Raw genomic sequence first — 27,202 nt, 5'->3', positions numbered from 1 at the left:
CTACTTCCAATAATCAGGGAGGGTTTTCTGGAGGAGGGGATGGTTTTGCTCAAAGGATGGTTAGGACTTGGATGACAGGGTATAGTACATAGACACAGAAAGCAGGCAGGAACATTTAGCAAGTATCGGCTGTGTGCTCAGCCTGGTGCCACGTACATTTCCCTACCAGGTGCCACGAGTGTCCTGTGGGTAAGGAACACAGCCATTCTACAGATGAAGAAACTGAGTCTTAGAGAGGGTAACCTCCAGAGTCCTGCCAACTTGGCTTTTAATTCTTGCTTATTTGATTGCAAAGCCTCCTCTTTTTGCCTGCATCATTTCACTGTGAGGTGACACATTACAGAGGTGGGAAGGAAGGACAGGTCCCCTGGCAGCCCTGCCAGAGTTAGGCTGCCTGTCCCCTCCTGGTGCTGCCTCTCAATGGAGCACCTTACACAGAGACTGAAATCATGATTATTATTTTAAGAAAATGTTAATAAGTACCAAAACTGCTTATCACATTATTAGACACTGTCTAAATTGCCCTTCTTAAATGGTCACTTTTAAGATTTTTTTTTTTCATGTGGACCATTTTATTGAGTTTGGGTAAGCACTCAAGGGGTAAGGACCAAGTCTTTATTGAATTTGTTGCAATACTGCTTCCATTTTATATTTTGTTTTTTTGGCTGTGAGGAAAGTGGGATCTTAACTTCCCAATCAAGGATTGAACCCTCATTCTCTGCATTGGCAGGCAAAGTCTTAACCACTGGACTACCAGGGGAATCCTAAAGTGGTTTTCAAGGAGCAGAACTGGATGGAAATTGTGCTTAGGAAACCATCTTGTGTTCATTCTCGATTACACAACTGTGCTCATCTTGCCTATTACTCTGATATATTTAACCTCAAGTTCTTTGCCTTTTGCATTCAAATATCGTCAACTAGGCCACAACAATGAAAACAGCTAGGGCTAATAAGAGATGAATATTTTCTGTAAGATGTAAAAATGGGTCTATAGTCTCACATTGATCAGAAGCTTTGATTGGCAGTTTTGTATGTATGTCTAGACTAATACAAAATGGGAAAGTGAATGGCTATTTTTATAAATATCACTTGTCGTCTTTTCAAACTTGAGCTCCATGTGGGAAAGGCAAGGTGGGAAAAAATTGAAGAGTACCTACTTCATCTAGGTCAGCATCCTAGCAATCAAAGATCAGGTTTTCTGTATACAAATGAGATATCTAAAGACCCTGAGTATAAATTCCAGTTCTGGCCTTTACTAGCCACCCCAACCTTGGGTAAATCACTTACTATCTCCATGCCTCAGTTTTCCTATTGTAAATGTAAAAAAAAAAAGCATCTACCTCATAAGGTGGTTATAAGGTTTAAATGAATTAATACAGGTAACAAAGTATTTAGAATGGTGCCTGGTGCATAGTGAACTCCATATAGGTGTCCCTTATTTTACCATGATCATTAGGATACCTGTTAAGGCCAAGTAGGCTCAATATCACACCTCTAAACTGATTCAGACCTTTCCTGTCACCTTTCTTCTCTGTAGTCAGCCTGGAAGAGCTTATGAGCATCCACAGGGTTTATGGCTCATGTGTCTCAGAGCAAACCAGTGAGCCTGAGTGCAAAGGAGTTGATTTCTAGATCTGTCAAGGGAAACACACAGTCTAGATCATTTGGCCCCTAAATATGTTTTTTGATTGATTCATCCTAAAATTGGGCTTCCCTGGTGGCTCAGACAGTAAAAGAATCAACCTGCAAAGCAGGCGACCTGAGTTTGATCCCTGGGTTGGGAAGATCCCCCGGAGAAGGGAATGGCAACCCACTCCAGTTGCCTGGAGAATCCCATGGACAGAGGAGCTTGGTGGGCTACAGTCCATAGGGTCACAAAGAGTTGGGCATGACTGAGCAACTAACACAACAACATCCTAAACTTAGAATTGATTAGATGTCTTCAGAACACATGCATGCTGGGCATCCCTGCATTCTTAGAGAAGATGGCCACTCCTGGAATAGGACGTTTTCACTCACCCAGCAGTGTGAAGGTCTTCTGAGTCTCTATCATATCGGCTCTGTCATTCACACCCTCAAGGACCGTACTGCCCCCCATTCGCGTATAATTAAATTCTTCTGCACTCCCTGAAATCAAAAGATCGTGATGTTTAAGACACAAGAAGGTGAACATACATGTTTATCAGAAGCAAAAAGAGCAGTTCACACTTAATGTGCTATATATTAAGCACTTTACAAATGTTTTTCCACTGACTCCTTAGAATTCTATGTTGCTGACTCAGAAGTTGAGGCTCAGAAAAGTGAAATGGCCCGCTCATGGTCAAATAGTGACTATGGCAGAGTGAGAAGTAAAATGCAGGCCTGACTCCAGAGTGCATGGTTTTTGTTCCCACACCTAACAATTTCATATAGCTTTACTGAGGTTCATTGAATGTATGATGAGCTGTAGAAAACTTGATGAGTTTTGATATATGTATACTGTTATAAAAACATCACCATGGTCAAGATAATAACCAGATGTACACCTAAATTTGAACAGCAAGTGACATTTCAGAAAGCCCTTCCATATTCACTATTTGCATTCTGTTTGGCAGATAAGGCATGGATACTATCATTATATAACATCTGAAGAAACTTAGATTCTACAAGTGCAAGCAAATTCTTCAGGATTAGAGAGTGTGCATTCAACTCCAATACACTAGACAATTCTATTTACCAACTCAGCCCAGGTGACCAAGACAGGAGAGCTGAGGTACCATAGGATTTGGGCTGTTTGCACTCAAGGAAAAGTGGCTCATTAATTATGATTACAATTAATAATGATTTTGAATTTTCAAGGACATTCAAATTATGATATAGATACTCTGTCTCAGGAGAAAGGGAAATATGTCATACCTTGGAAAAATGACCATCCAAGGAAATTCAGATAAAAATAAAATTTGAGGACTTAGATCAGTAAGTCCCAGTGGTCAGAAGCCTTCTTCAGGTGATTCTAGCTGGATGATCACCATTGCTCTGGAGCTTTGAAAAGAACCTTGGGGTTGAAGGGTATCTGATTCCTGGACCAACCTGCCCCTAACTAATCTATCTTCTTAGTTAAATGCATCAATTCCACTCCTGGAACCAAAGGATCTTATGTTTTTGGACAGAATACTTTTTTAAAGTGATGTTATTATAAGAAGAAGAGATTAACCTAGAATTTAAATTCTTACACAAAAAAGAGACTCTTCTACACACCACGCATTACGTACCTAATTTAAGATGTTTAAATTCCAACTGCTGTGCGGATGCACAAAGCTGATAGAAAATGTGGTAATTGCGTTCATTTTCTGACTGTAAAATAAAGAGGAATCCTGATATCACACCAGACCTTCACAAATGAAAAGGGGAGGTTTTCCGTGAGAGGGTTTTTGATTGCTAATCTGATCTCACATCTACCTGTGTTTTTGCTATGACCCAACCTGGTGGTCCAAGATCGCCTTCCAAATAACCACCTCAGAGAAAATGATATTAAACGAAAACATTCTATGAAACGGGAATAATGTAATTTGTACTAGTTGAAATTTTAAAGAAACTCCTTGCAATACAAGGATTACTCTTTCTCTGCGTCAAAATGAAGACAATTTTCTCCATTTTACGGAGAGAAGAATCTTTCTCTTAAACCCCACCTCACTAGCTCTGATCCCATTCCCTTCCTAATACAAAAAAAAGTAACAACTTGGTCTATTTTAAGTAGTTTTTGTGCTCTAGAAAGACAAACGATCTTTAAATGCTAAGAATTTTTAAAGTGCCTAAAATTGAAAGTCATAAACTTTTCCCTTGATTGTGAAATTCTGATACTGTACCTATCACCAATTTTTATTTTCAAGAAACAGAAAAAAATAACCCACATTGCAAACGAAAGACAGGAAAATTCTACTTCAAGTCACCAAACAACATAGGTTGTCTAATGAATACATAAATGTGAGCCATACTATAAAAGTCGGGAAAAAGGAAATTTAACTAATATTTTTATCCTTACTTGAAAGACAACCCTGGATTTCTCCAGCAGGTAAGTTCTCATGTTCGCTCCTATAATTTGATTTCTCTCATCAAAACTAATTTCTGTGTATTTTCCAAACCGACTGCTGTTGTCATTGCGGGTGGTCTTGGCATTTCCAACAGCCTACAAAACATAGCAACATTAAAAAAAAACCTTTGCATTCATATTCTTGGAACAGTTATAGTAAAATCCAATCCTGTATGCTAGGGGAAGATCTAATTAGAGAGGGAGGCTGGAAGGCAGGGGCTTGCAGAGAATAAAACATATCTTTAGCTCTCCTCAATCTTACTTCAAGGCTCTCCTCAATCTTACTGGTAGACACTGAGCAGGATCAGAGAAAGCATGGGTTCTGATGTTTCATGGCCCCAGGTTCATTTTTACTATCTGTGTGATGCTTGCAAGCATCTTTCCAAGTCTCAATTTCTCTATCTGTAATATAAGGATGCATCTTACAGAGTTGGGAGGATTGAATGAGATAGTATCAATATTAAGTGCCTCAACTCATCTATGCCTAGAACATTAGGGATGCTTAAAGTCTACTTCCTTCATCCAATCTTTATTTTTGTCCTTATCTTATCACTTTCCTACTCAGACTTTCTACTCAGCCAAAAAATAGCCCTCTCCCATCCCTCCCACACTGAGCATGATTTTTGCTTTTTACTTCTACTCTTGACTTCTGTCTCTCCTCTTGCCCTCTCCCTTCCTGGGCACCCTACATATAGAAGTACCTTTCCTATGCACAAATACTGCACTCCTGTCCAGGTCATTATACTTTCAGACAACATATGTTTACTCAGCACCTGCCATGGGCCACATGCTCAGGAGGTGAAGATGAACCAAGCAGACATGGTCCTGCCTTCATGGAGCTTATAACTGCAGGTGAGACCAACCCTAAAGAAATAGCCACACAATATTATCCTGTGGGCATTTAACAGCGTAGTGTTTCTTGACAACCTTTTTATTGCTATCTTGGGTTGTGATTATCTTTCTATTTAAATTTAAAATATGCTGTGTTAGAGGAGTCTTAAAACTTGGGGATTGGACCTTAATCTTTTCCTTACTCCTTGTATTATCAGGAATAGTGACTTGAACAAAATAGGTGGTCTGATAAATATTCATGGAGGATTTTGATTCGAGAGAGCAGAAAGAAAAGGTCTAAGAATCTAACAGTCTTAACTATTTGCTACGTTTCCAAATAAATCCAAATTGATTCATTTCCCTCTCCCCTGAGCTGTCAGTTGCTCTTTCTTCCTTGAGGGCTGTCTCCTTATTCCTTGGTGCCATCATAGGTGGCCTTGCCCAGATGTCTGCCCAAGTCAGTGGTGTGCTAATGAGTCAGTCTTGGGGAAGGGAGGAGGAAGAGCCTGGATATGTGACATTTGCCAATTTGAAAGGTATAAATACTTCCATCATGACTGATTTCAAACTACCAATGCTTTAACAACAACTTGCAAAAAACTTTCTGAATGTTTAAAAATCAGCTTATAAAAGTTGGCGTTGGTTGGCTAGAGAACACTGCTGGTCTCAGTGTACCAGTTGTGTCTGTGGTTGAGGAAATTTCCCCTGGGATATAAATGTAAACAGGGGACTCCTAAAATCCTGATGGTAGAACTTCTAGCCCAGCAGGTAGAGCAGAAAAGCCTTGGAACCAGCAATCTGTGCTCCAGTCTCCTACAAATCCCACCAGGGAACAGACTTTCTGGCTCTTTCCTGCCCTTACTTCTTTGGTCTTTAAAAAAACCACATACAGGCACATTGAAGATACTATGGGTTTGGTTCCAGACCATTTCAATAAAGCAAATGTCACAATAAAAGTCACATGAATTTTCTGGTTTCCCAGTGCAGATAAAAGTTATGTTTGCACTATACTACATAGTGTATTAACTGTGAAATAGCACTGTATCTAAAAAACAATGTACACACCTTAATTTAAAAATTTTCTTTGCTAAAAAAAAAATGCTAACCATCATCTGATCCTTTAGCAAGCTGTAATCTTTTTGCTGGTGGAGGGTTTGAAACACCGTGAGAGTTATCAAAACATGACACAGAGACAAAAAATAAGCAAAGGCTGTTGGAAAAATGAGCTGATAGACTTTCTTGACACAGAGTTGCCATAAATCTTCAATTAGTTTTTTAAACAAAACAAAAAGAAATATCTGTAAAGCACAATCAAGCAAAGCGCGATAAAACAAGGTACACCTATATTCATGAACCAGCCCATCTCTCCATATACATGCCTCTGTTCCCACTCCCCATCCCCACGGGGTACCCACCTCAGTTATGGGGTTTGATGCTAGGACCTTGTCTTCCACATGAGCATTACTGCTGGACTTGCTGACGGTGGCAAAGTACCTCATGGCATAGCGAGCAGACACTGTCTTTCCAGCACCCGACTCCCCACTTACAATTATTGACTGGTTTTTATTGTTTCTAAGGCAAACAAAAGGAGTTTTCAAAAATTCTTTTAAAATGTTCATTTCTTCCCATTAAAAAGGCAATATACGCGCACTAATAAAAATGTAGACAAGCCAGAAGAAGGGACTTGGTTTTATCATGCTAAAGTAACTTTTTTAACATGCCAGTGAATTTCCTTCTAGTCTTTTTCTCTGTGATCCTGCTGAACACACAACTTTGTCTCCTGCTGTGTCCCCTGTATTGAGAGTTCCCAAGGCCAATCCCAGACCAGTGATCCACTAGGAGGACTCACAGGTCTCAGCACACATTTGTACTCATGGTTAAGACTTACTACACTAGAAGGAGACAGAGCAAATCAGCGAGGGGCAATGGCACATGGGCCGAGTCCAGAGGAGGCCAGGTGTGAACTTTCAAGAGTCCTCTCCCAGGGGGGTCACACAGGATACACTTATTTCTTCCAGCAATGAATTATGACAACACATGGGAAACACTGTTTACCCAGAAAGCTCAATAGAGACTGAGTGTCCAGGCTTTTTACTGGGGGCTGGTCACATAGGTATCCTCTCCTATCACATACCAAAATTCCAGATGCCCAGAAGGAAAGCGGGTGTTCAGCCTGAACCACCTTGTTCACACAAACAGTTTAGGTATAGTGAGCCACTCATAATTGTTACTCAGCAATTAGGAAATTCTATGAACCCTCCTGAAATACAAGTTCCCAGAGGCTCGCCATGGGCCAAACTTGCACGTAAGTCTCTAAGGACAGCAGTCACAGGCCTATGTCACCTCCTTTCTCTTTTCACTTACATATAAAAACATTTTTAAGACATTATTTGAGAGGAATTACTTGAGATATGCCTGGAAACGTGTGCTCCATAAGCCAACATACTCTGTTATATAACATGGAGATCTTAAAAAAATGCACTCAACTTTTCATGTCATAAGATGATGATGGTAGAACCTTATTACAGGGTCATCCTAGCACCGCTTGTGTGTCAGGTTCTTGGTGAATAATTTACAAGGATTTTCATTTAAATCTCACAAAAATCCTAAACTACATACTGGATATCTATTTTACAAATGAATATAACAGTGACTTGGTGATGCACAGAATACACTGCCTCCCTGGGAACTCTGGAGAGGACATTAGAGAGAGAGTCCCTGGTTCCACAGAGGATGTTAAGATGCTGAGGACATGAATGACACCCTGGGGTTACTGAAGCCAGCTCTCCTGATTCCCAGTGTAGTATCAGCAAGTCCAACAACAGCCTGCTTTATGTTCACTTCTGCTATTGCAGTTAGACAGGCCTCCAGAGGAAACTGGCCCTTCAAGCTTGAACCTGGCCCAGCTCTGAAGCTCCAATAAGCTCATGCTGTTGACACCCAGGAGTAGTCCTGTATGCTCTGAGGCACACAGATTCTAATCTTGCAGATGCCCTGGAGACCTGCAGGGGCCAGGGTAAATCCTAGAACCATGGTGTTTTAGGTTTGAAAGGAAACTTGCTGCAGCAAAAGCCAAGGTAACTGGCAACTTTGCGGGGAACCTTCAAGATCTTTTATTTTCTGGCACCGTCAGGCTTGGCTGCCCTCTGCTCATGAGTCGCCATGCTACCACCAGGGCTCAGGAAAGGGGGAGAATTTACATCACTTGTCACAGCACCTGAGTAGGGATGGCAGGTTCGGGGCCAGCTGGTGTCCTCAAGAGCAAAGCTGGCCTGTCTTCCAGCCTCTGATGTGTTTCAAAGAAGAGGGAGGCAGAGAGTCCCTCATGGCCTGACTGGAGCATGGAGGACACCTGCTGAGCTTGAGGACATGGGGTTCAGGTGTCCCAGGTGATTAGTTATTAATTGATAATTCTAGACCCAATAGTCATCCTCCCCATGCTTCTTAGGGTCTAAGCTCCAGTTCTTAGTGGGCATGTTGCTGCCCATACAAAAGATTACATATCCCAGCCTCCTTTGCAGCTAGGCACAGTCATGTGAGTAGATCCTGACCAATAAGCTATAAGCAGAAGTGCTCTGTGGGGCTTCTGGGAGGGCTCCTTAACCAGGAGGGACACACCCTTTCCCTGGAACACTCTGTAGCCTAGACAAAAGAGAAGAGGGCTGAGCACTAGCTTGGCTCTGAGGATGTGGGTCTTGCCCCAAAGATTAGGATGCTGGAAAGTACTGGGTCCCTGATGACTTGGTAGAGGTGGCATGCTAGTCCTGGACTGTCCATCAGACTTTTCTGCCTGAGAGAATCATGCATTTCTATCTTGTTTAAGTCACTGAGCATCTAGCTCACAGATAAGGACACTGAAGCTGAGGGAGCTCAGCTGTGTCCAGGGTTAGCCAGTAAACAGTAGCAGATTGAGGTCCTGTGTCTCAAATCTTGATCTGGAAATAAGGAAATGATGGCAGCTCAGAAGACTTCATAGAGGTGTTCCCAGACTCAAACGAGACCACTGTCTATGAAAGTTTTTTTGCAAACTGTAAGGCTCTAGAAAGATCGTTTTACAGATCAGGATGTTGAAGACAAAACAGAACAGTTATGAGGAAAAGAAATTATGCATGGAATATAGAAATCTGAGGGAAAGTCCCAGCTCTGCCTTTCTCTTGCTGAGTGACCTTGGGTGGATGGCTTCAAATCTGAGTCATCTGACCACTACCTGGGCATCCCCATCATGGGCTCTTTTGAGGGCACTCAGGGTGATGTGTGGGAGTGTGTGCACAGTGCCTCATCCTGTGCTAAGAAAATAAGAACTTCACATACCACATGAGAAAGAAGAGGCAAAATTAGCATAAAACTTCAAATTTCCTACAGCTAAAACCTGTGCTCATCTATCATTAGAGTCTTCTGCCTTAGCTGGGTAAAAAAGCCTAAACATCTCATAGCGGAGAAAAAATCAGTTTTCTTCCAACCAAACACATTGCAAGAAAAGCATTGACTATTCCCAGATTGGTAGGACTGACGGGACTACCTAGAAGGAGTAAAACCAGGAGACTTGGTGGAGACAGGTCAGCTATATCTAACATTTGCTGTTTGGTACAAGTCAGTCTGCTCTACCAAGCACCCCCTCCAGTCTGATGGTCACTTAAAAATATTTATTTAGCTGTTGGTCTCAGGAACAGCATGCAGGAACTTTGCGGCGCATGGACACCTTAGTTGTAACAGTGGGCTTAGTTGTTCTGCAACATGTCTAGTTCCTAGACCAGGGATCATACCCACATCCCCTGCATTGCAAGGTAGATTTTTAACCACTGGGCCATCAGGGAAATCCCTGAGGGTCACTTTTAATGAGACTGGACCAGCTGTCTCCCTGCCACTATGAGGGCCCAGCAAATGCAGGAGCATTGGGAGAATAATAGGAAGCCCGACCTGGCCATCTGCTTGTATGCCTCTTCCGCCACGGCAAATATGTGTGGGTCCATGTCGCCCATGTTCTGCCCACTGTAGGCGTGGATGATGGCATCTCCATATATTGGCAGCTGCTTGTAAGGATTCATGGCCACCAAGATGATTCCTGAGAAAAGATGTTGGATGCAGTGATGTCACCTCTTCAGGTCTTTTGAGAAACTTTCAGCTCAGCCACTTATTAAACCTGCTGTGTGACTCTGGGTAGGTCACTTTATGCTCTGAATCTCAGTTCCCTGCTGACGTCACCTACATTTCTAGGCCACTCTTAAGGTTAGACAGATGACAGATGGCAATGCACTAAAACTGAGAGGCTCTTACCATCCTGTTATGTCAGCATAAACATAATGATAATATTGCTCCAGTAATAAACTTATTACATCCAATAGAAACTCAAACACAAGCTTTACCCACATACATTTTTCTTGGTAGTCCAATCTTAGTCTTTGTTGAAGACTCTTCCCACCGAGATAGTTCAATTTATAACAGATTCTCTAAGTTCAGATGTCTGTACCTTTTAGATAGAAATCTGGGCAAATGTTTAGGTGTGATTACACATTTTGACAGAAGTCAACATTTCTAATATAAACATAATCTAAAATGTAATCAGAATGCTCTAGACAGCAAGCATTAAATTTCGGTGTCATTCCTGCTCTCCTGGAATTTCTTTCCTTACCACTGTAGGTGTAAATGAGTTTGGATTCTGCAAAACGGATTCTGAGATTGTGGAGCACCGCGGGCTCGTGGAGGTAGCTGAGGGCTGTGAGGTCGTTCTCACCCACGAGGATGTCAGGATTTCGAAGTGGAGGCAGACATTCAGGATCAACGGAATAATCCAGCTCCTTTGGACAAAGATGAAATTAAAGTTCTGGAAGTAAAAGATTTGGAGTGTTTCTGCTAAATCACTGTCCTCTTTCCTATCTACCCCTCTTTGGCACTCTGGAAAACAAATGTATGTATAGCAGTGAGAAAATAATCTGACCTTTGGGAGCCAGGGGATCAAGGTATTGATTGCGTGCCCTAGGGGGTGTCACTTATCCTCTTTGGGTCTCTCTTCTCTCATCTGTGAAAAGATGGGCTGGACTGGATCGGGGGTCCTCAGAGCTACAGAGCCCTCAATGAGGGGTGACAGGGAAGCCATACGGCCAGGGACCTGGGTACGTAGTCCGATTTCTGACACAGGGGCTCTATTTGTATGTGATTCAGCTGCTGGGTGCCACAAAAATTTTCATTTGAAAACAAGGTTCTGTTGCTAAATGACTCAGTGATCTCAGGTCCCTTGAAGCTCTAAGGTTACTGCATCTCTGTACGAATGAAGCTGACACTCTTGGTGGTGGGGAGTATCCAAAGGAGCTGATGTGGTGAGTCTGTCTGTGGGCAGCTCCCTGTGGAGGTGACTCCTGTCTGCAGCTGCCTGTGTTCCCAGGGCCACACATCTCCTGCTGCGGGGCTGCCTGTTTCTATCAACCTCAGCCGTGCTGAGTAACCGGCCCAGGATGGCCCCTCTTCCGTGGGATTTCACCAGTGTGTATTCTGGAAGTAACTGCCTGAGCAGAATAAAGGTCTTGTGGGTCTTGTAGGTGTCAAGAGCATTAAGTGTCCTTTTTACCACCTGTTCTACCTTTCTGTACTTTCATTTCTCAGCTTGGGGAAGTGACTTGAGCAAAGTCACCCAGCAGGCTTGCTTCTCTTCTACCTTCCCAGGAAGGCACAAGGTGCAAAAGGTAACCCAGCTGCCCCTTAGCAAGAACCTGCTCTGCAGCCCCTGGGCCAAGTACTCTGCATTGGTTTCCACTTGATCCTCAAAACTGCTCTCCAAGGAGGGCATGGCATCCCAAACTAAGACTTAAGGAGACAGATTCAGAGGGGTTAAGATCCTTGTCCAAGGTCACATAGTTAACATGTGTCTGGCTGACTCTGAAGCCTGTGTAGTGATGCCTCCAGTCAGCGCTAGCAGGGGGTTTGATTTGTTGGGCCGTTTTCCATAAGGAGAGCAGCTTGGGGCACTCCAGGACAACTGGGCACAGGTCCCCAGAGCAGCTGCCTGCTGATTATCAATGCAGTTGTGTTTATGGACCTGCCCCAAGCAGGCTATTCTTAACCTACACACTTTCAAGAATAAGATAAAGAAAAGTGCTACTCATTTATAATTTTTTACTTTTCCTGAGTTTTTCTGTTATCTGTTTTAAATCAACAACCTCCTTTTCTAGTTCAGCCACTGTGTGTGTGTGCACACATGTACATTTTATGTGTAAAAGAAACAGAGAGGGAAAGACAAATGGAACAGACAGTCTTTGGGGGAGGGGGGAAATGTGAATGTGAAGAACATGAGATTGACTGTTGGAGACAGAGGTGACATTTTCTTACACAAAGCAGGCTTTGTCCTTCATGGTATAGACGATGGGTTAAATAAAGCACAGTGTGGCTGCCTATCACCTTACCTGCCTCTCCCCCTCCTCCTCCATCCGGGCAGCTGGTTCAGGGCCAGGAATGTGGCCACCTGAAGCCCTGCTCATGTTACGAAAGCAGCACACTGCCACTGCAGCTGCCGCCCTGAGATTTTTCTCTCCAAAGCCATCTGATCCTTAATCAGATGACTGAGACTCAACAATTGCCCCCCAGGAGTATCTGCTGGGAAAGGGAAGGCTAAGTGGGAAGAACAGCATCTTGGCCTCATCCTCTGCATCTGCACACACCCCCAAGCATGATCTCACCTGGTCTCCAGCAGCCCTGTGAGGTCCTGCTGCTGCTAACTTCAGCTGACATGTAACAAAGGTGAGGACTCACAGGCACAGACTTAGTGAGTGGCTATGGCAGGGCTTGAATCCAGGGAGTCTGATTTTAGAGCACATGCCCTTTTTAAACTGCTGTGTTTGTCTCCCTTCCCAGAATCTCAGGAAATGACCCCTGAATCCAGGACAGTCTGATTGATGGACAATATTGTGTTCTGTCTCTAAGAGAAATTTCCATACCTTGAAAATCCCAGCACTTTAATATTCATGTGATATTCTCCAGACTAACTCCCACATCCAGACAGATCATGAAAATCCTTTGTCTAGCTCTGCACCCAGAGACTTGATTCTAAAAACCTAAGGTCAGCCTAGCTATGGATCCAGTAATATGTCTTTATAGCTCAATGACTCAAATAACTTCCTCTCCAAGTTTCTCATCTTCACCCAGTCTCTGTACTGAGACTCATAAAATCAAAATAAAATCTTATTTCAGAATCCTCCCAACATTGCTGAATCCCCAGAAAGGCAGTGCAGAACAACACAGACCTGTCCACTGCTTCTCACTCCAGAGAGAGGCTCAGCTGATGTAGGACACTTGATATCTTAAGGTAGTGTGGGGTGGGGGCAGGGTGGGTGTGGAGGGGCATTAGGACACAGCTGGATCCACAGTACCAGCTGCCTCCTCATGTGCCCACCCTTGGGCTGCACCCACAGCAACATCTGCCTGTCCCTCCTGTACACGCCCCATGGTTCCTCCTTTATACATCAAGGTAGCTAGGACCAAGGACCCTCACCGTTCCATCCTCCAGCAAGAGTCGCAAGACTTTGTCACCAACTCTATAGTCCTTTGCTATTTCAGCAGACTTCCAAACTTCTTCAGAATCAGGAATCCAAACCCTGTTGTACTGACCAAGAGAATAAGGCAGGTTTAATTTCAGCACTTTAAAAGCAAAATACAAATTGTTAGATGACTAGACTCAGGGAAAGTTTTCTCTGTTCACTATGTCAGTAACGCTGGGCTGGATGAAGCACAGGCTAGAATTAAGATTGCTGGAACAAATATCAATAACCTCAGATATGCAGATGACACCACCCTTATGACAGAAAGTGAAGAAGAACTAAAGAGTCTCTTGATGAAAGTGAAAGAGGAGAGTGAAAATGGTGGCTTAAAACTCAACATTCAGAAAACTAAGATCATGGGCATCTGGTCCCATTACTTCATGGCAAATAGATGGGGAAGCAGTGGAAACAGTGATAGACTTTATTTTTTGGGGCTCCAAAATCATTGCAGATGGTGATTGCAGCCATGAAATTAAAAGACACTTGCTCCTTGGAAGAAAAGTTATGACCAACCTAGACAGCATATTAAAAAGCAGAGACATTACTTTGCAACAAAGGCCCATCTAGTCAAAGCTATGGTTTTTCCAGTAGTCATGTACAGATGTGAGAGTTGGACTATAAAGAAAGTGGAGCGCCGAAGAATTGATGCTTTTGAACTGTAGTGTTGGAGAAGACTCTTGAGGGTCCCTTGGACTGCAAGGAGATCCAACCAGTCCATCCTAAAGGAAATCAGTCCTGAGTATTCATTGGAAGGATTGATGCTGAAGCTGAAACTCCAATACTTTGGCCACCTGATGCGAAGAACTGACTCATTTGAAAAGACTCTGATGCTGGGAAAGATCGAAGGCAGGAGGGGAAGGGGAGGACAGAGGATGAGATGGTTGGATGGCATCTCTGACTCAATGGTCATGAGTTTGAGTAAACTCTGGGAGTTGGTGATGGACAGGAAAGCCTGGCGTGCTGCAGTCCATAGGGTCGCAAAGAGTTGGACACAACTGAGCGACTGAACTGAACTTCATTAGGAATGCTGCTGCTGCTGCTAAGTCGCTTCAGTCGTGTCCGACTCTGTGCAACCCCATAGATGGCAGCCAACCAGCCTCCCCCGTCCCTGGGATTCTCCAGGCAAGAACACTGGAGTGGGTTGCTATTTCCTTCTCCAATGCATGAAAGTGAAAAGTGAAAGTGAAGTCATGCCTTTACCTAATTTTTGCTTGTGATGCAATTTTTGAAAGTGAAAATCGCTCAGTCATGTCCAACTCTTTGCAACCCCATGGACTATACAGTCCATGGAATTCTCCTGGCCAGAATACAAGAGTGGGTAGCCTTTCCCTTCTCCAAGGGATCTTCCCAACCCAATAATCGAACCCAGGTCTCCCACATTGCAGGTAGATTCTTTACCAGCTGAGCCACAAAGGAAACCCGAGGTAATTTTTTTACAATAATTTTATTTATTTATTGGCTGTGCTGGGTCTTCATTGCTGTGTGGGCTTTTCCCTAATTGTGGAGCGCGGGGCTACTCTCTAGTTACACTGCACAGGTTTCTCAATGTGGTGGTTTCTCTTGTTTCAGAGCACAGGCTCTAGAGCACTCAGACTTCAGTAGTTGCAGTTCCTGGACTCTAAAGCACAGGCTCAATAGTTGTGGTGCATGGGCCTAGCTGCTTCTGCGTCATGCGGGATCTTCCTGTATCAGGGATCAAATCTGTGTCTTCTGTGTTGGCAGGCAGATTCTTTACCACTGAGCCATCAGAGAAGCCCCTGAGGTAATTTTTAGTGTATCTGCAATGCACCAGGTCTAGCTGCTTCTGTCACAGGTAACAGAATTCCCAAAGCCTCCTAAACACATCTTGAAAAGGAAAGCTTGGGAGCGGAAAGGAAATCTTTGAGCCCCTCAATGGAAAGATCTGAGCACTGCAACATGAGTTGGAGCAGAGGGATTTGTTTCACCACTAATGGACTATGTGGCTCTGGGCCAGACACTTCTCCTGCTCACTTTTCTCTTCTGCAAAATGGGCACAACAAGACCTACTTCACAGGTTTGCCAGGAAAATTAAATAAGACTGTGTAGCTATGTAGTTGATGGCACTTTATAAAATGCTGTGGAAGTATTGTTACAGTGGTGTTATCAGAGTCTTACCACACGGGTCAGCAGCCAGGGATTCTCTCCATGGGAAATGCAGAAGTTCCAAGCTCAATTTCCCACCTGGCTCTGTGCTGCTGTACAAGTCCTTAGGCTTTTGAACCACACTGCTATGTACTGAATTGTTTCCCCTTCCCAGACTTCATATGTTGAAGCCTTAAACCCAATGTGAGTGTAGTTGGAGACAGGGTCTTTAAGAGGTATAATTAAGGCTAAATGAGGTCACGAGGCCCTGGTCTGATAGGATTAATGTCCTTATAAGAAGAGATACAACGGAGCTTGCAAACACACTCTCTCCACCTGCATGCACAAAAAGAAAGGCTATGGGAGTTCACAGTGAGAAGACAGCCGTCTGCACCAAACAGAAAACCCTCACCAGACACCAACCCTGCCAACACCTTGATTGTGGGCTGTCCAGCCTCCTGAACTGTGCGAAAATATTAATACACCTCTGTTGTTAAAACACCCAGTCTATGGTATGTTGTTATGGCAATATAACAATTCACACTCATACACTGGGAAGCAGGCAGTCTCACTCTCCAGAATTCACCAGTTGTTCCTGAATGCTGCTTGAGATAAACACAAAGTGACTGTCATGTCCCTACAAGGCAGCTGTGATAGGACTCGACAAGCCATTCTTCTCTCTCCTCCATGCGTGCTATCAGCATCATACACTGACTGCTCTTGCTTTGACCCGGACCTCACATCTCACATTCTTCTATGGTCATCCATTCATTTATTTGTTCTTGACTCTTTTGTTCATTCATCCATCTAGCCATTAATTTACAGATTCAACATCTAGGCATCTATCATGTATGTGTCTGGCACAGTGCTGGTTTGTCAACATGGTCTTTTTACTAACTCAGCCAATCTCTAACCTAGAGCTGTATGTGCATATGTGTATATCTGCATCTCTCTGCTCACATATCGGTGGTTTCTAGCAATGGGGTACCCCTACAGGATATCCTTCTATCCTGAGACATAACCAGGCCAAAAGGAACAAGAATTGGGAAGCACTCACACGGAAACATGAAGCAGCACTTAGAAAAATTCCTGAATCCAGAGGCTGGATAGCTCATAACCCATCTCAGATCTAGATGAAGCCTAAGAGGCCATCCAGCATCTAACCCTCATTTCCCAGAGAAAACTAGCCTCAGGGACTCCAGGTTCCCAGAAGCAGACCTGAGATGAGCAACCAGTTCAGGCTGGTGCCTACTGTGGCACCTCTGTTCTACCTCCTTATACTCACAGGCCAAATGAATGTTGGTCCTCTGGCATTGTCCCTCACTAGGACAGACGGACTTTCTGAAGGTAATTGTCGAGTGTAAAGTTTTTTCAACTTTTTTGTATGCTTTAAATCTTCATAATAAGTTGTTGAAGGAAATAAAGAATAAGTATAAAACAAAGTTTCAGGTACCAGGACTAGACTAGGACAAAGTTGGTTGAGAAGCACATTTATTAATCTATTAGTTAATATAAGCTACCTCACTTATCAAACAAAAATGTATGCATATCATTGGTTTGATATTAATCATGACTCCCTAAGTTATCTGGGTTGCTTTAATTCTTGACAGCTAGCTAAGAGTAGGAGCTTGCTGAAATGTGGCATGGAGTGAGTAATATTTGTGAGCGGGGTGGGGTGGGTGGGAGGGAAACAGAGAGAGAGAGAAAATGGAAGAATGACCCAGCAGGGACTTCCCTGGTGGTCCAATGGCTAGTGATTCCACACTCCCAATGCAGAGGGCTGGGGGGCCAGGGGCCTAGATCCCACATGCCACAACTAAGAGTTCACATGCTGAAACTAAAAATCCCATGTGCTGCAACAAAGATCGAAGATCCTACATGCCACAACTAAGAGCCAGTGTGGCCAAATAAATAATTAAATATTAAAGAGAAAAAAAGAATGACTTGGCAGGGACTTCCCTGGTGGTCCAGTGGCTAAGACTCCACGCTCCCAATGCAGGGGGCTGGGGCTCCATCCCTGGTTAGGGAACTAGATACCACATGCTGCAACTAAGACCCAGCACAGACAAATAAACAAACAAATATTAAAAAAACAATGACCTGGCAGGTAATGACACACACTTAGAAATACACACCCATGCAAACAGGTGGACAGAAGTCTCACAAGCACAGACACCCACACCCACACCCACACTCCACACATACTTGTAGCCATGGGCTACTGTTTTTCACATCAGATCTGCTATCGAAAATATTATTACTAACTTCATAAAACTGAAATCACTAATATTTTTATGATAAAAATACTTTGAGACTATTCCATTTATCAAGAGTTGGCACTATAGAATTTTATAGCTGAAAGGGTCCCAGGAGATTGTCTTTTCCAAGTTGTTTGTCAAAGTTCTTTTTAGAGATTGCTTCAAACGAAATGGTGGTAGCCTACCATGTTCTGCAGCTGAGGTCCCCCAGGCCTTCCCATGGAATCCTGGGGCTCTGAAAAGTGATGCAAAAGTCACTAAGCCAACCGAAGCCCTTTGTTTAACTGATCCCCAAACTCCAGCCTAGAGAGGCCAGTAACTCACCAAACACCACACAGAGCATCTCAAAGGCCAGGACTCCAGGGAGCCAAAGCTTGGGACTCCTTCTTTGAACTACTTGTTAATTAAAGGAGCCTGGCCTGGAAAATAATCCTGAACTCTCAACTGCAGCCGTCTCCTTGAGAGTGCAGAGGCTGGTTTGTTTCATCTCAAAGTAGCATGAAACGTAACAGGACACATGAAACCAAAGTCTGTTTTTCTCCGGCGTGAACACAAATGTCCTCCTCAGACCCGGGCCCCTGGGCTGCCCACACCCCACCAAGCCTGATGCCTCCACTGGCAAGGCTGTCAGCTGTTTAGGGCCCCGCAGCTGAGACCCAACCTAGTAAGTAAACATGCCCAAGTTTACCCAGTTCCACCTCAGTTATACCCACGAGGTCCCGCCCTCCTACCACACATTCCTCGACCCACAAGGCCATGCTTCAAAGTGGAGGGAGAGCTACCCTTGCAGCGTTTGGACAAACAATGTGACTAGCTCTCATGTGACCTCCCCAGGATGGCTCCTTCCTACTGGGGCAGGTGCCTCCAGACTCGGGCCACCTGCCAAGCCCTTGAGGGCCGCCTGCAGTGGGGCCAGGAGAGAGGAGAGGCCCACCTCCCGCAGAGGGAAATCACGGTGTGCCCCAGCCCAGGAGGCTGGGGAAGGAGGCAAAGGCTTAGGAGTCCTGACCCTCAGGAAGTGACAAGTCCTCAGGGATAGGCCACATCTGTCCCCACACATGCTCAGATGAGACGAGAGTGGCACCTGCTCATGCCTCCTGCCTATTTAAGGGATCTACTAGCATCAGGCACTGAATGGCTTGGAGACTCTACACGGCGTGTAGGGTGCTGGGGGTCTTCTTCCTCGCCATTCTCTGAACTGGCAGGGGGTCTCCACATTCTCAGTCAGCCAGGCCAGAGCAGCGGCCCCACACTCCCTCTCTTCTCCTTCTCCACCTCAGTCATTCCTGCAGGCTCCTCTCTGTTCCCCAGCCTCCCCCCATGTCTCCCAAGGTCCCTGTGGCCTCTCCTCATGACAGACTGTTTCTGGAGCCTTTCACCCATGCCCACAGCTTCCACCACTCCCCTGGCACCATGGAGGTCTTCCAGCCCAGATCTCTCAGTGGGTCTAGATCACATTTCCACCTGTCTCCCACATGTCACCCCCTAAATGTCTTCTGACACACAAATGCCAGGCTCAAGTGATCATTAGTCCAGCCTCAAATGTGATCTTGCTTCTCAATTCTCTTACTCCTTAAATCAGAAACCTGGGACACCACTGGGCACCCCCACCTGCCTGCCTTCCTTTCACCCCTAACAACCAAATGGACACTAGGTGCTAGAATGCCTACATCTTAAACAGGTCTCACCTGTGTGCCCCACCCACTCCCCCCATGCCACGGCCACCAATCGGTTCCCCTATGTTGCCTCCACCAATCTCCTGACGGGTCCCACAGCCTGCTGAGTGCTTCCTCAACCAGGCTGAACCCAGGGTTTCTGTGGACACACAGATTCCTTTACCCACACCTGAACTTCCATGAGTGGGGCCCAGCAAGAGGAAAACTAAAAGTTCCCCCTGATGGATGGTGGTAAACATCCAGGCCTGGGAACCACTGTCCTAGCGTTCTCCTACTCAGGCCTCATTCACCTTCTTTTTCAGTCCATCCCCTGTTTGCTGATACCCAAACCACTAGCAGTTTCTGGAACATGCCAAACTCTTCCTGGCTCTTTGCTGTGCACCTTCTGCTCCTCCACCCACAGCGTCACCCATCCTCTCCCCCACAGTGAGCAAACTGCTCTGTGCAGTCAGAGTCAGTTCAAGACTCCCACATGTGGTACTCCCCCCCTCCCCACCCCACCCACTATACCCTCCACCCCAGGCAGGACTGGATGCTTCCTTTTTAGAGCTCTCTCTGCCCCTTCCCCGGGTTTCAGGTACCTTCCCTTCTCCACCACTGGCATGTGAGCTTCAAGAGCCTTGTCTCTGTGCCCTGGAACTCAATACAGTGATTTCCCCATAGCTAGCATAAAACATAAAAATATCTACTGAACAAAAATTCAAATTCCAAGTAGTTTGCACAAATAAACTTGGTATTTTAGTCTTTCAGTTCAATTGCTCAGTCGTGTCCGACTCTTTGTGACCCCATGAATCACAGCACACTAGGCCTCCCTGTCCATCACCAACTCCCGGAGTTTACCCAAACTCATGTCCATCGAGTCGGTGATGCCATCCAGCCATCTCATCCTCTGTCGTCCCCTTCTCCTCCTGCCCCCAATCCTTCCCAGCATCAGAGTCTTTTCCAATAGTCTTGATTAGACAGACCTTTGTTGGCAAAGTAATGTCTCTGCTTTTTAATATGCTATCTAGGTTGGTCATAACTTTCCTTCCAAAGAATAAGCGTATTTTCATTTCATGGCTGCAGTCACCATCTGCAGTGATTTTGGAGCCCAAAAAATAAAGTCTGACACTGTTTCCACTGTTTCCCCATCTATTTCCCATGAAGTGATGGGACCAGATGCCATGATCTTAGTTTTTTGAACGTTGAGCTTTAAGCCAACTTTTTCACTCTCCTCTCTCACTTTCATCAAGAGGCTTTTTAGTTTCTCTTCATTTTCTGTCATAAGCGTGGTGTCATCTGCATATCTGAGGTTATTGATATTTCTCCCAGCAATCTTGATTCTAGCTTGTGCTTCTTCCAGCCCAGTGTTTCTCATGATGTACTCTGCATATAAGTTAAATAAGCAGGGTGACAATATACAGCCTTGACGTACTCCTTTTCCTATCTGGAACCAGTCTGTTGCTCCATGTCCAGTTCCAACTGTTGCTTCCTGACCGCATATAGGTTTCTCAAGAGACAGGTCAGATGGTCTGGTATTCCCATCTCTTTCAGAATTTTCCACAGTTTATTGTGATCCACACAGTCAAAGGCTTTGGCATAGTCAATAAAGCAGAAATAGATGTTTTTCTGGAACTCTCTTGCTTTTTTCATGATCCAGTGGATGTTGGCAATTTGATCTCTTTACATCCCCCTTTTATACTCTTTTGAACTATTCATATATAACTTAATTTTTTTCTTTTTTGGCCATGCCATGCAATATGCAGGACCTTAGTTTCCCAACCAGGGATTGAACCCACTCCACCTGTATTGGGAGCACAGACTCTTAACCACTGGACTGCCAAGGAAATCCCTAAACTATTCATATATAATACAATAGATAAATATAATATGATAGATAAATCTAATTTTCCAGAGTGGTTAACGATATATAGAAGTCTAAAAGCTGCTTAGAATACCCAAATGGAAATTACTCAACTCAGCTTTGACCTTATTTTAGACTGAGGCCCTGAACTGCATTTCTCTTGACCTTGCATATCTGAGTCTCAGCAGAACTTCTGTGAAGATGCCTTGTGAATTCCTCAAGCACAAGAAAGAGATGGGTAAAGGATAATATAGCTTGTGAATCTGTGGCTAAAACCTGAGTCCTGACTAATTAGAAAGAGCAATTTAAGGTCTTTAGAAGCATGCTATAGAGCTCTACTGCTGCACCCTGCATTCAGCACTGTCACCAATATCTTAGATAAAGAAACCAGAACACATGTGTATCAAATAAGCACATAAAATGATGAGCTAAATATGATCAAGATACAAAAAAAATGTTTTTGAAGATTCAAAAAGGCTTTGATAAGCTGCAGAACACTGAACAACAAGATGGAAAATTAAACAGGAATAAATGTAACATCCAATGGTTAGGTACCAAAAATTAACTGTACTACAATAGGATCAACATAAAAAAAAACAACTAACCTCTATTAAGCATTATGTGTCAGGTATTGTGCTAATCCCTAGCACAATAGGGAGGTTAGTTTTTTTTTATATTGATCCTATTGTAATACAGTTAATTTCTATGGGTGTGGAAACTCAGAGAAGTTAAGTAACTGGCTCAATGTCATCCAGTTAGGAAGCAGTGGAGCCAAGACTTAGCCCAGTCACTGTGTTGGTGCATTCCAGGAGCAGCACGCAGCAGCTCTGCTTAAAACAAACAGAACACGACTTAATGCTCGCTTGCACAGACGGCTGCTCATAGAAGGTTGCAGCCCCACAAGTTCCACAGTACTCTGGCTGAGTAGACCAGACCTAGAGAATAGTGCCACTAAGATGGGCATCAAGGACTTGAAAATCATCCAGAGGAAGGTGGCCTTGATGGTGCAGGGTCTGGAATGATGCTGTAAGAAAAAGTTGGGTAGTACTGTCACTCTCCTCAAGCTCTCAGTCCTGCCCACACCTCATTCTAAAGATCTCCACGTCTTAACTCCTGCCACCAGCCTCAGGTCTACCAGTCCCTTCTGAAGCTATTCCATGCCTGGTGCCTTTCTTATATCTTCAAATTTCAGTCTTCTACCAGTTTCGTACCTTCAGTCTGTGATCATGCCCAGGTGTCCCCTCTTGCCCTCACAGTGTTACTAAAAGAGAAGCAATGCCAAGGACATCTTGGTGGCCAAACCTAAAGATGCTTCCTCAGCCTTCATTCTGCTTGACTCCTCTGCAGCTATAGAACTGACTGCCAAATTGTTATTGATATACATGGTCTTCATACTTTGCATATTTTGTTTATGATCACCCAGTGGATACATTCTTGTGTCCTCATTTTCCATGTTGTTATGAACTCTTCATAAGTAGCATTTTCAATGGCTTCATACTATTCTATTCTTTTTTTGTAATTCACTTAACTCTAGCCCTATGCTGGACATTGGGGTTGGTTCCATTTTAGTTATTAGAAGTAATTAGAATAACTAATTAGTTATTAGTTATTAGAAGGTTATTTGATCTGATAAATAACCAGATGTTGGAGGAGGTAGCTATGAAATGGATGGACTTTCCAAAACTCCTCTGTGTTGTGGGGAGAAAGGTCAGATCTCTTGAAGAAACAGAAGATGATGAAGGTGGTTGAATAGGTGGTAACAGTAGGATGTATTAAGAAGACAGGCTTTTAATCCTAGCTTGATTGCATCTATGTAACTTTAGGCAACTTACTTGAGTGATTTGTAAAAATGGGATAGCAATATCTAACACATAGCCTTGTTTATTCAGATTAAATGAAAGTTGTTCTGAGGATAAAGTTCACCAACCTCTGAGGATGGCATCTGGCACATAAGAAGTACTCAGTGACTATAAGATAAAAGTAAGCATGATCCACACCATCTTTGTCATGCCCATAGCTCTTTCTGAAAGCAGAAAAACTCACTCATGCATACACACATCAAACATTTACTGAGTCCTTGCTGCTCCCTGTTCTCTAGAAACTCTTGGTTAAAAGGGGAGAAAGAGTTAAGGAGCTGCTACATCATCATGAAATGTGCCTGGATGGAAGGACTGGCTGCAAAGATTTCTCAGAAGAGGCACTGCTCAACAATGTGAGTTAACCTCAACAAGAGGTTAATATCCAAAATATACAAGTAGCCCATACAACTCAAAATAAACAACCCAATGAAAAAATGGGCAGAAGACCTCAATAGACATTTGTCCAGAGCATACATACAGATGGCCAACGGTCACATGAAAAGTGCTGACGCTAATTCTTAGCAATTAATAAATAATTATTGGGCTTCCCTGGTTGGCTCAATGGTAAAGAATCTATCTGCCAATGCAGGAGACAGAGGAGATGTGGTTTCAGTCCCTGGGTTTGGAAGATCCCTTGGAGAAGGAAATGGTAACTCACTTTAGTATTCTTGCCTGGGAAATCCCATGGACAGAGAAGCCTGGCAAGCTACAGTCCATGGGTTCACAAAAGAGTTGGACACAACTTAGCTACTAAACAACAACTAATAATAATTAATTATTATTAGAGAAATGCAAATTAAAACCATAATGAGGTATTGCCTCATACTGACCACATTGCCCATCATCAAAATGTCTACAACTAATAAATGCAGGAGTGGGTGTGGAAAAAAACCTTCTGACACTGTTGGTAGGAATATAAATTGATGGTCACTATGGAAAACAGTATGGAAGTTCCTTAAAAAACTAAAAATAGCACTACCATATTATTCAGCAATCCCAATCCTAGGCCTATATCCGAAAAAGATGAAAACTCTAATTCAAAAGGATACATGCCCTGCAATGTTCATAGCAGCACTATTTATAATAGCCAAGACATGGAGACAATCCAGTGCCCATCAACAGATGACTGGCTTAAGAAGATGTGTTTCTCACACACACCACTGTGTGTGTGTGTGTGTAAAATTCAGCCATAAAAAAGAATGAAATATTTCTATTTGCAGCAACATGGATGGACCTAGAGAATATCATATTAAGTTGGAGAAAGACAAATATTATACCACTTACATGTATAATCTAAAAAATAATACAAATGGATCCATATACAAAACAGAAATAGACTCACATGGGAAACAAACTTATGGTTACTAATGAGGGAAAGGAGTGGAGGAGGGAGAGATAAACTAGGAGTGTGGGATTAACAGATCCAAACTACTATACATAAGATAGATAAGCAAAAAGGGTTTACTGTATAACACAGGGGGAACAATATTCATTATCTTGCACTAGTCTATCAAGGAAAATAATCTGAAAAAAGATATATAACTGAGTAACTTTGCTGTACACCTGAAACTAATACAATACTGTAAATCAACTGTACTTTGATTAAAAAGATAGAGAGCAGAGAGGCACTGCTCAAATTGAATTTGTAAAGGTAAGGCTCTGGTGAGCAGCATAGACAGATACTGTACCAGGGCACAGAGTGGTGAAGCTGCAGGAATCCACTGCAGGGCAGCAGGAAGTCTGGCAAAGCATGAGCCAAGGTAGGAGCTGGCAGATGACTCCTGATGATGAGAGGGGTGGGGTGGGGGTGGGGAGCTTGTGGCTGGTTGGTGAGTCTGAAAGTGACAAGGGCCCCAGAGGGGCTCAAGTAGAGGATGGTCAGACCAGTTTTTCTCAGAGAGATTTCAAATAGTGGAGCTGCTGAACAGCAAATGCTCTGAACATTTCTAAGGCATATTGCCAAATAGATTTTGAAAAGAGGTGGGTCATTTTACACTCCAACTGGCAGCAACTACTCTCAACACACTGCCTCGCAGGAGTCTCCTTTCTCAGAACCTCTTCCTGTGGTTCCCACGCCAGATGTCCCATGTCCTTCTCCCTGCAGTGGCTCCATCTGCCTCCCCTCAGCCTCCTCTCCCTTCCTGAGGGGATGCAGCCCGAGCGTCATGTCTTGGCTCTCTTTCACCTCTTGCTGAGGCCCTCACTGCCTGGGCTTCAATGGCTACCTCTGGGCAGAAACTCCTGGCCCATCCTCTACACCAGGCTCCAATCAGCTAGGGCACTGGCCCCAGGAAGCCTCCTCAAAGACCTCAGCCTCTGCAGATACAAACCTTGCCTCATACCTTCCCTAACGGCTCCTCCTCCTGAAGTCCTTGTGTCAACAGCACCATCCTGCTTCCATCGTCCAGACTCTAATCTCACGTCGTTCTTGGCTCATCCCTCCCACTCAGAGGCCCCAGCTCAGTTTCTCTTCTTTATCTACCTTTACACGCTCTCTGGACTCAGCTTGCATCCTCCATTTCTAATACTGCAGCCCTGATTCTTTCCCAGACATTTATTTATTTATTTTTCTAATTTTATTTTTTATTTTTTTTTATAAATTTATTTATTTTAGTTGGGAGCTAATTACTTTACAATATTGTAATAGTTTTTGCCATACATTGACATGAATCAGCCATGGGTTTACATGTGTTCCCCTTCCTGGACCCCCCACCCACCTCCCTCCCCATCCCATCCCTCTGGGTCATCCCATTGCCCCGGCCCTGAGCCCTTGTCTCATGCATCGAACATGGAATGGTGTTCTGTTTCACATATGATAATATACATGTTTCAATGCTATTCTCTCAGAACGTCCCACCCTCACCTTCTCCCTCAGAGTCCATAAAATTGTTCCATGCATCTGTCTCTTATTCTGTCTCGCATATAGGGTTATCGTTACCATCTTTCAAATTCCATATATATGCGTTAGTATACTGTATTGTTGTTTTTCTTTCTGGCTTACTTCACTCTGTATAATGGGCTCCAGTTTCATCCATCTCAGTAGAACCGATTCAAATGTATTTTTTTTAATGGCTGAGTAATATTCCATTGTGTATATGTACCACAGCTTCCTTATCCATTCGTCTGCTGATGGACATTTAGGTTGCTTCCATGTCCTGGCTATTGTAAACAGTGCTGCGATGAACATTGGGGTACACGCGTCTCTTTCAATTCTTTCCCAGACATTTAGAAATGACCTGAGAACTCAGCTACCTGACTCCAGCCTCTCTCCCACAGGCACAGAGTCCCATGGTCACTGCTGGCATTATCTGACTTCCTAAAACACCCCATTCAAAATCTTCACTGGAGTATGAAGCCCTGACCTAACTCTTTGGTGGTCAAGATTTTCCCCTTTTCAGCCCCACCCCTGAGCAGGCACCTCCGTACTTTCCAGGCCTCAGCAGATTGAATTCCTTGACAGTACTCACTTCTCATTAACCAGAAAATTTCTGGGATTTCCTGGTGGTGCAGTGGATAAGAATCTGTCTGGTGATGCAGGGGACATGGGTTTGATCCCTGATCCGGGAAGATTCTACATGCCGAGGAGCAACTAAACCTGTGCGCCACAACTACTGAGCCTGTGCTCTAGAGCTTGGGAGCCGCAACTACTGAGCCGGCATGCTGCAACTACTGAAGCCTGAGTGCCTAGAACCTCTTCGCTGCAATAAGAGAAGCCACCTCAATGAGAAGCCTGAGCAGCACAATGAAGAGTAGCCCCTGCTTGCCGCATCTAGAGAAAGCCCGCACACAGCAGTGAAGACCCAGTGCAGCCAAAAATAAATTAATTAAATTAAAAAAGAAAACTCCTCGAGGCAAGACTATCACTTAAACTTTTTTTCTACCCCCTCCCTCCACCCCAAGCAGGAAGGTGGGAGGGAGGGAGTGATAGGGAAGCAAGGGAGAGAGTGTAAGATTTTGTCTCAGTTCAAGGAACTCTTTAACAAAGCAAGTTCACTAAAACCTAAACGGGGAGCTTCACAGATGGGTTGCTCTGAAACT

At 43.9% G+C, this 27,202-nt stretch overlaps 1 protein-coding gene across 1 annotated transcript in view; it reads right to left on the bottom strand.

Moving 5' to 3' along the window:
* MYO5C (myosin VC) overlaps positions 1–27,202 on the bottom strand; it is a 121,609-nt gene that overhangs the window by 83,188 nt on the left and 11,219 nt on the right. The window contains exons 4-10 of the mRNA XM_081511482.1: positions 13,380–13,490; positions 10,530–10,695; positions 9,818–9,962; positions 6,316–6,472; positions 4,022–4,165; positions 3,252–3,333; positions 2,020–2,127 (exon numbers count right to left, since the gene is read on the bottom strand). Of these exons, the coding sequence (XP_081367608.1) occupies positions 2,020–2,127; positions 3,252–3,333; positions 4,022–4,165; positions 6,316–6,472; positions 9,818–9,962; positions 10,530–10,695; positions 13,380–13,490 (913 nt within the window). The remainder of the gene's footprint in view (positions 1–2,019; positions 2,128–3,251; positions 3,334–4,021; positions 4,166–6,315; positions 6,473–9,817; positions 9,963–10,529; positions 10,696–13,379; positions 13,491–27,202) is intronic.

The sequence above is a fragment of the Giraffa tippelskirchi genome, chromosome 7, assembly GCF_054371585.1.
Source record: "Giraffa tippelskirchi isolate mGirTip1 chromosome 7, T2T-mGirTip1v1.2.pri, whole genome shotgun sequence".
In the NCBI taxonomy this organism is placed as follows: domain Eukaryota; kingdom Metazoa; phylum Chordata; class Mammalia; order Artiodactyla; family Giraffidae; genus Giraffa; species Giraffa tippelskirchi.
This window is presented reverse-complemented; position numbering and strand designations above follow the sequence as displayed.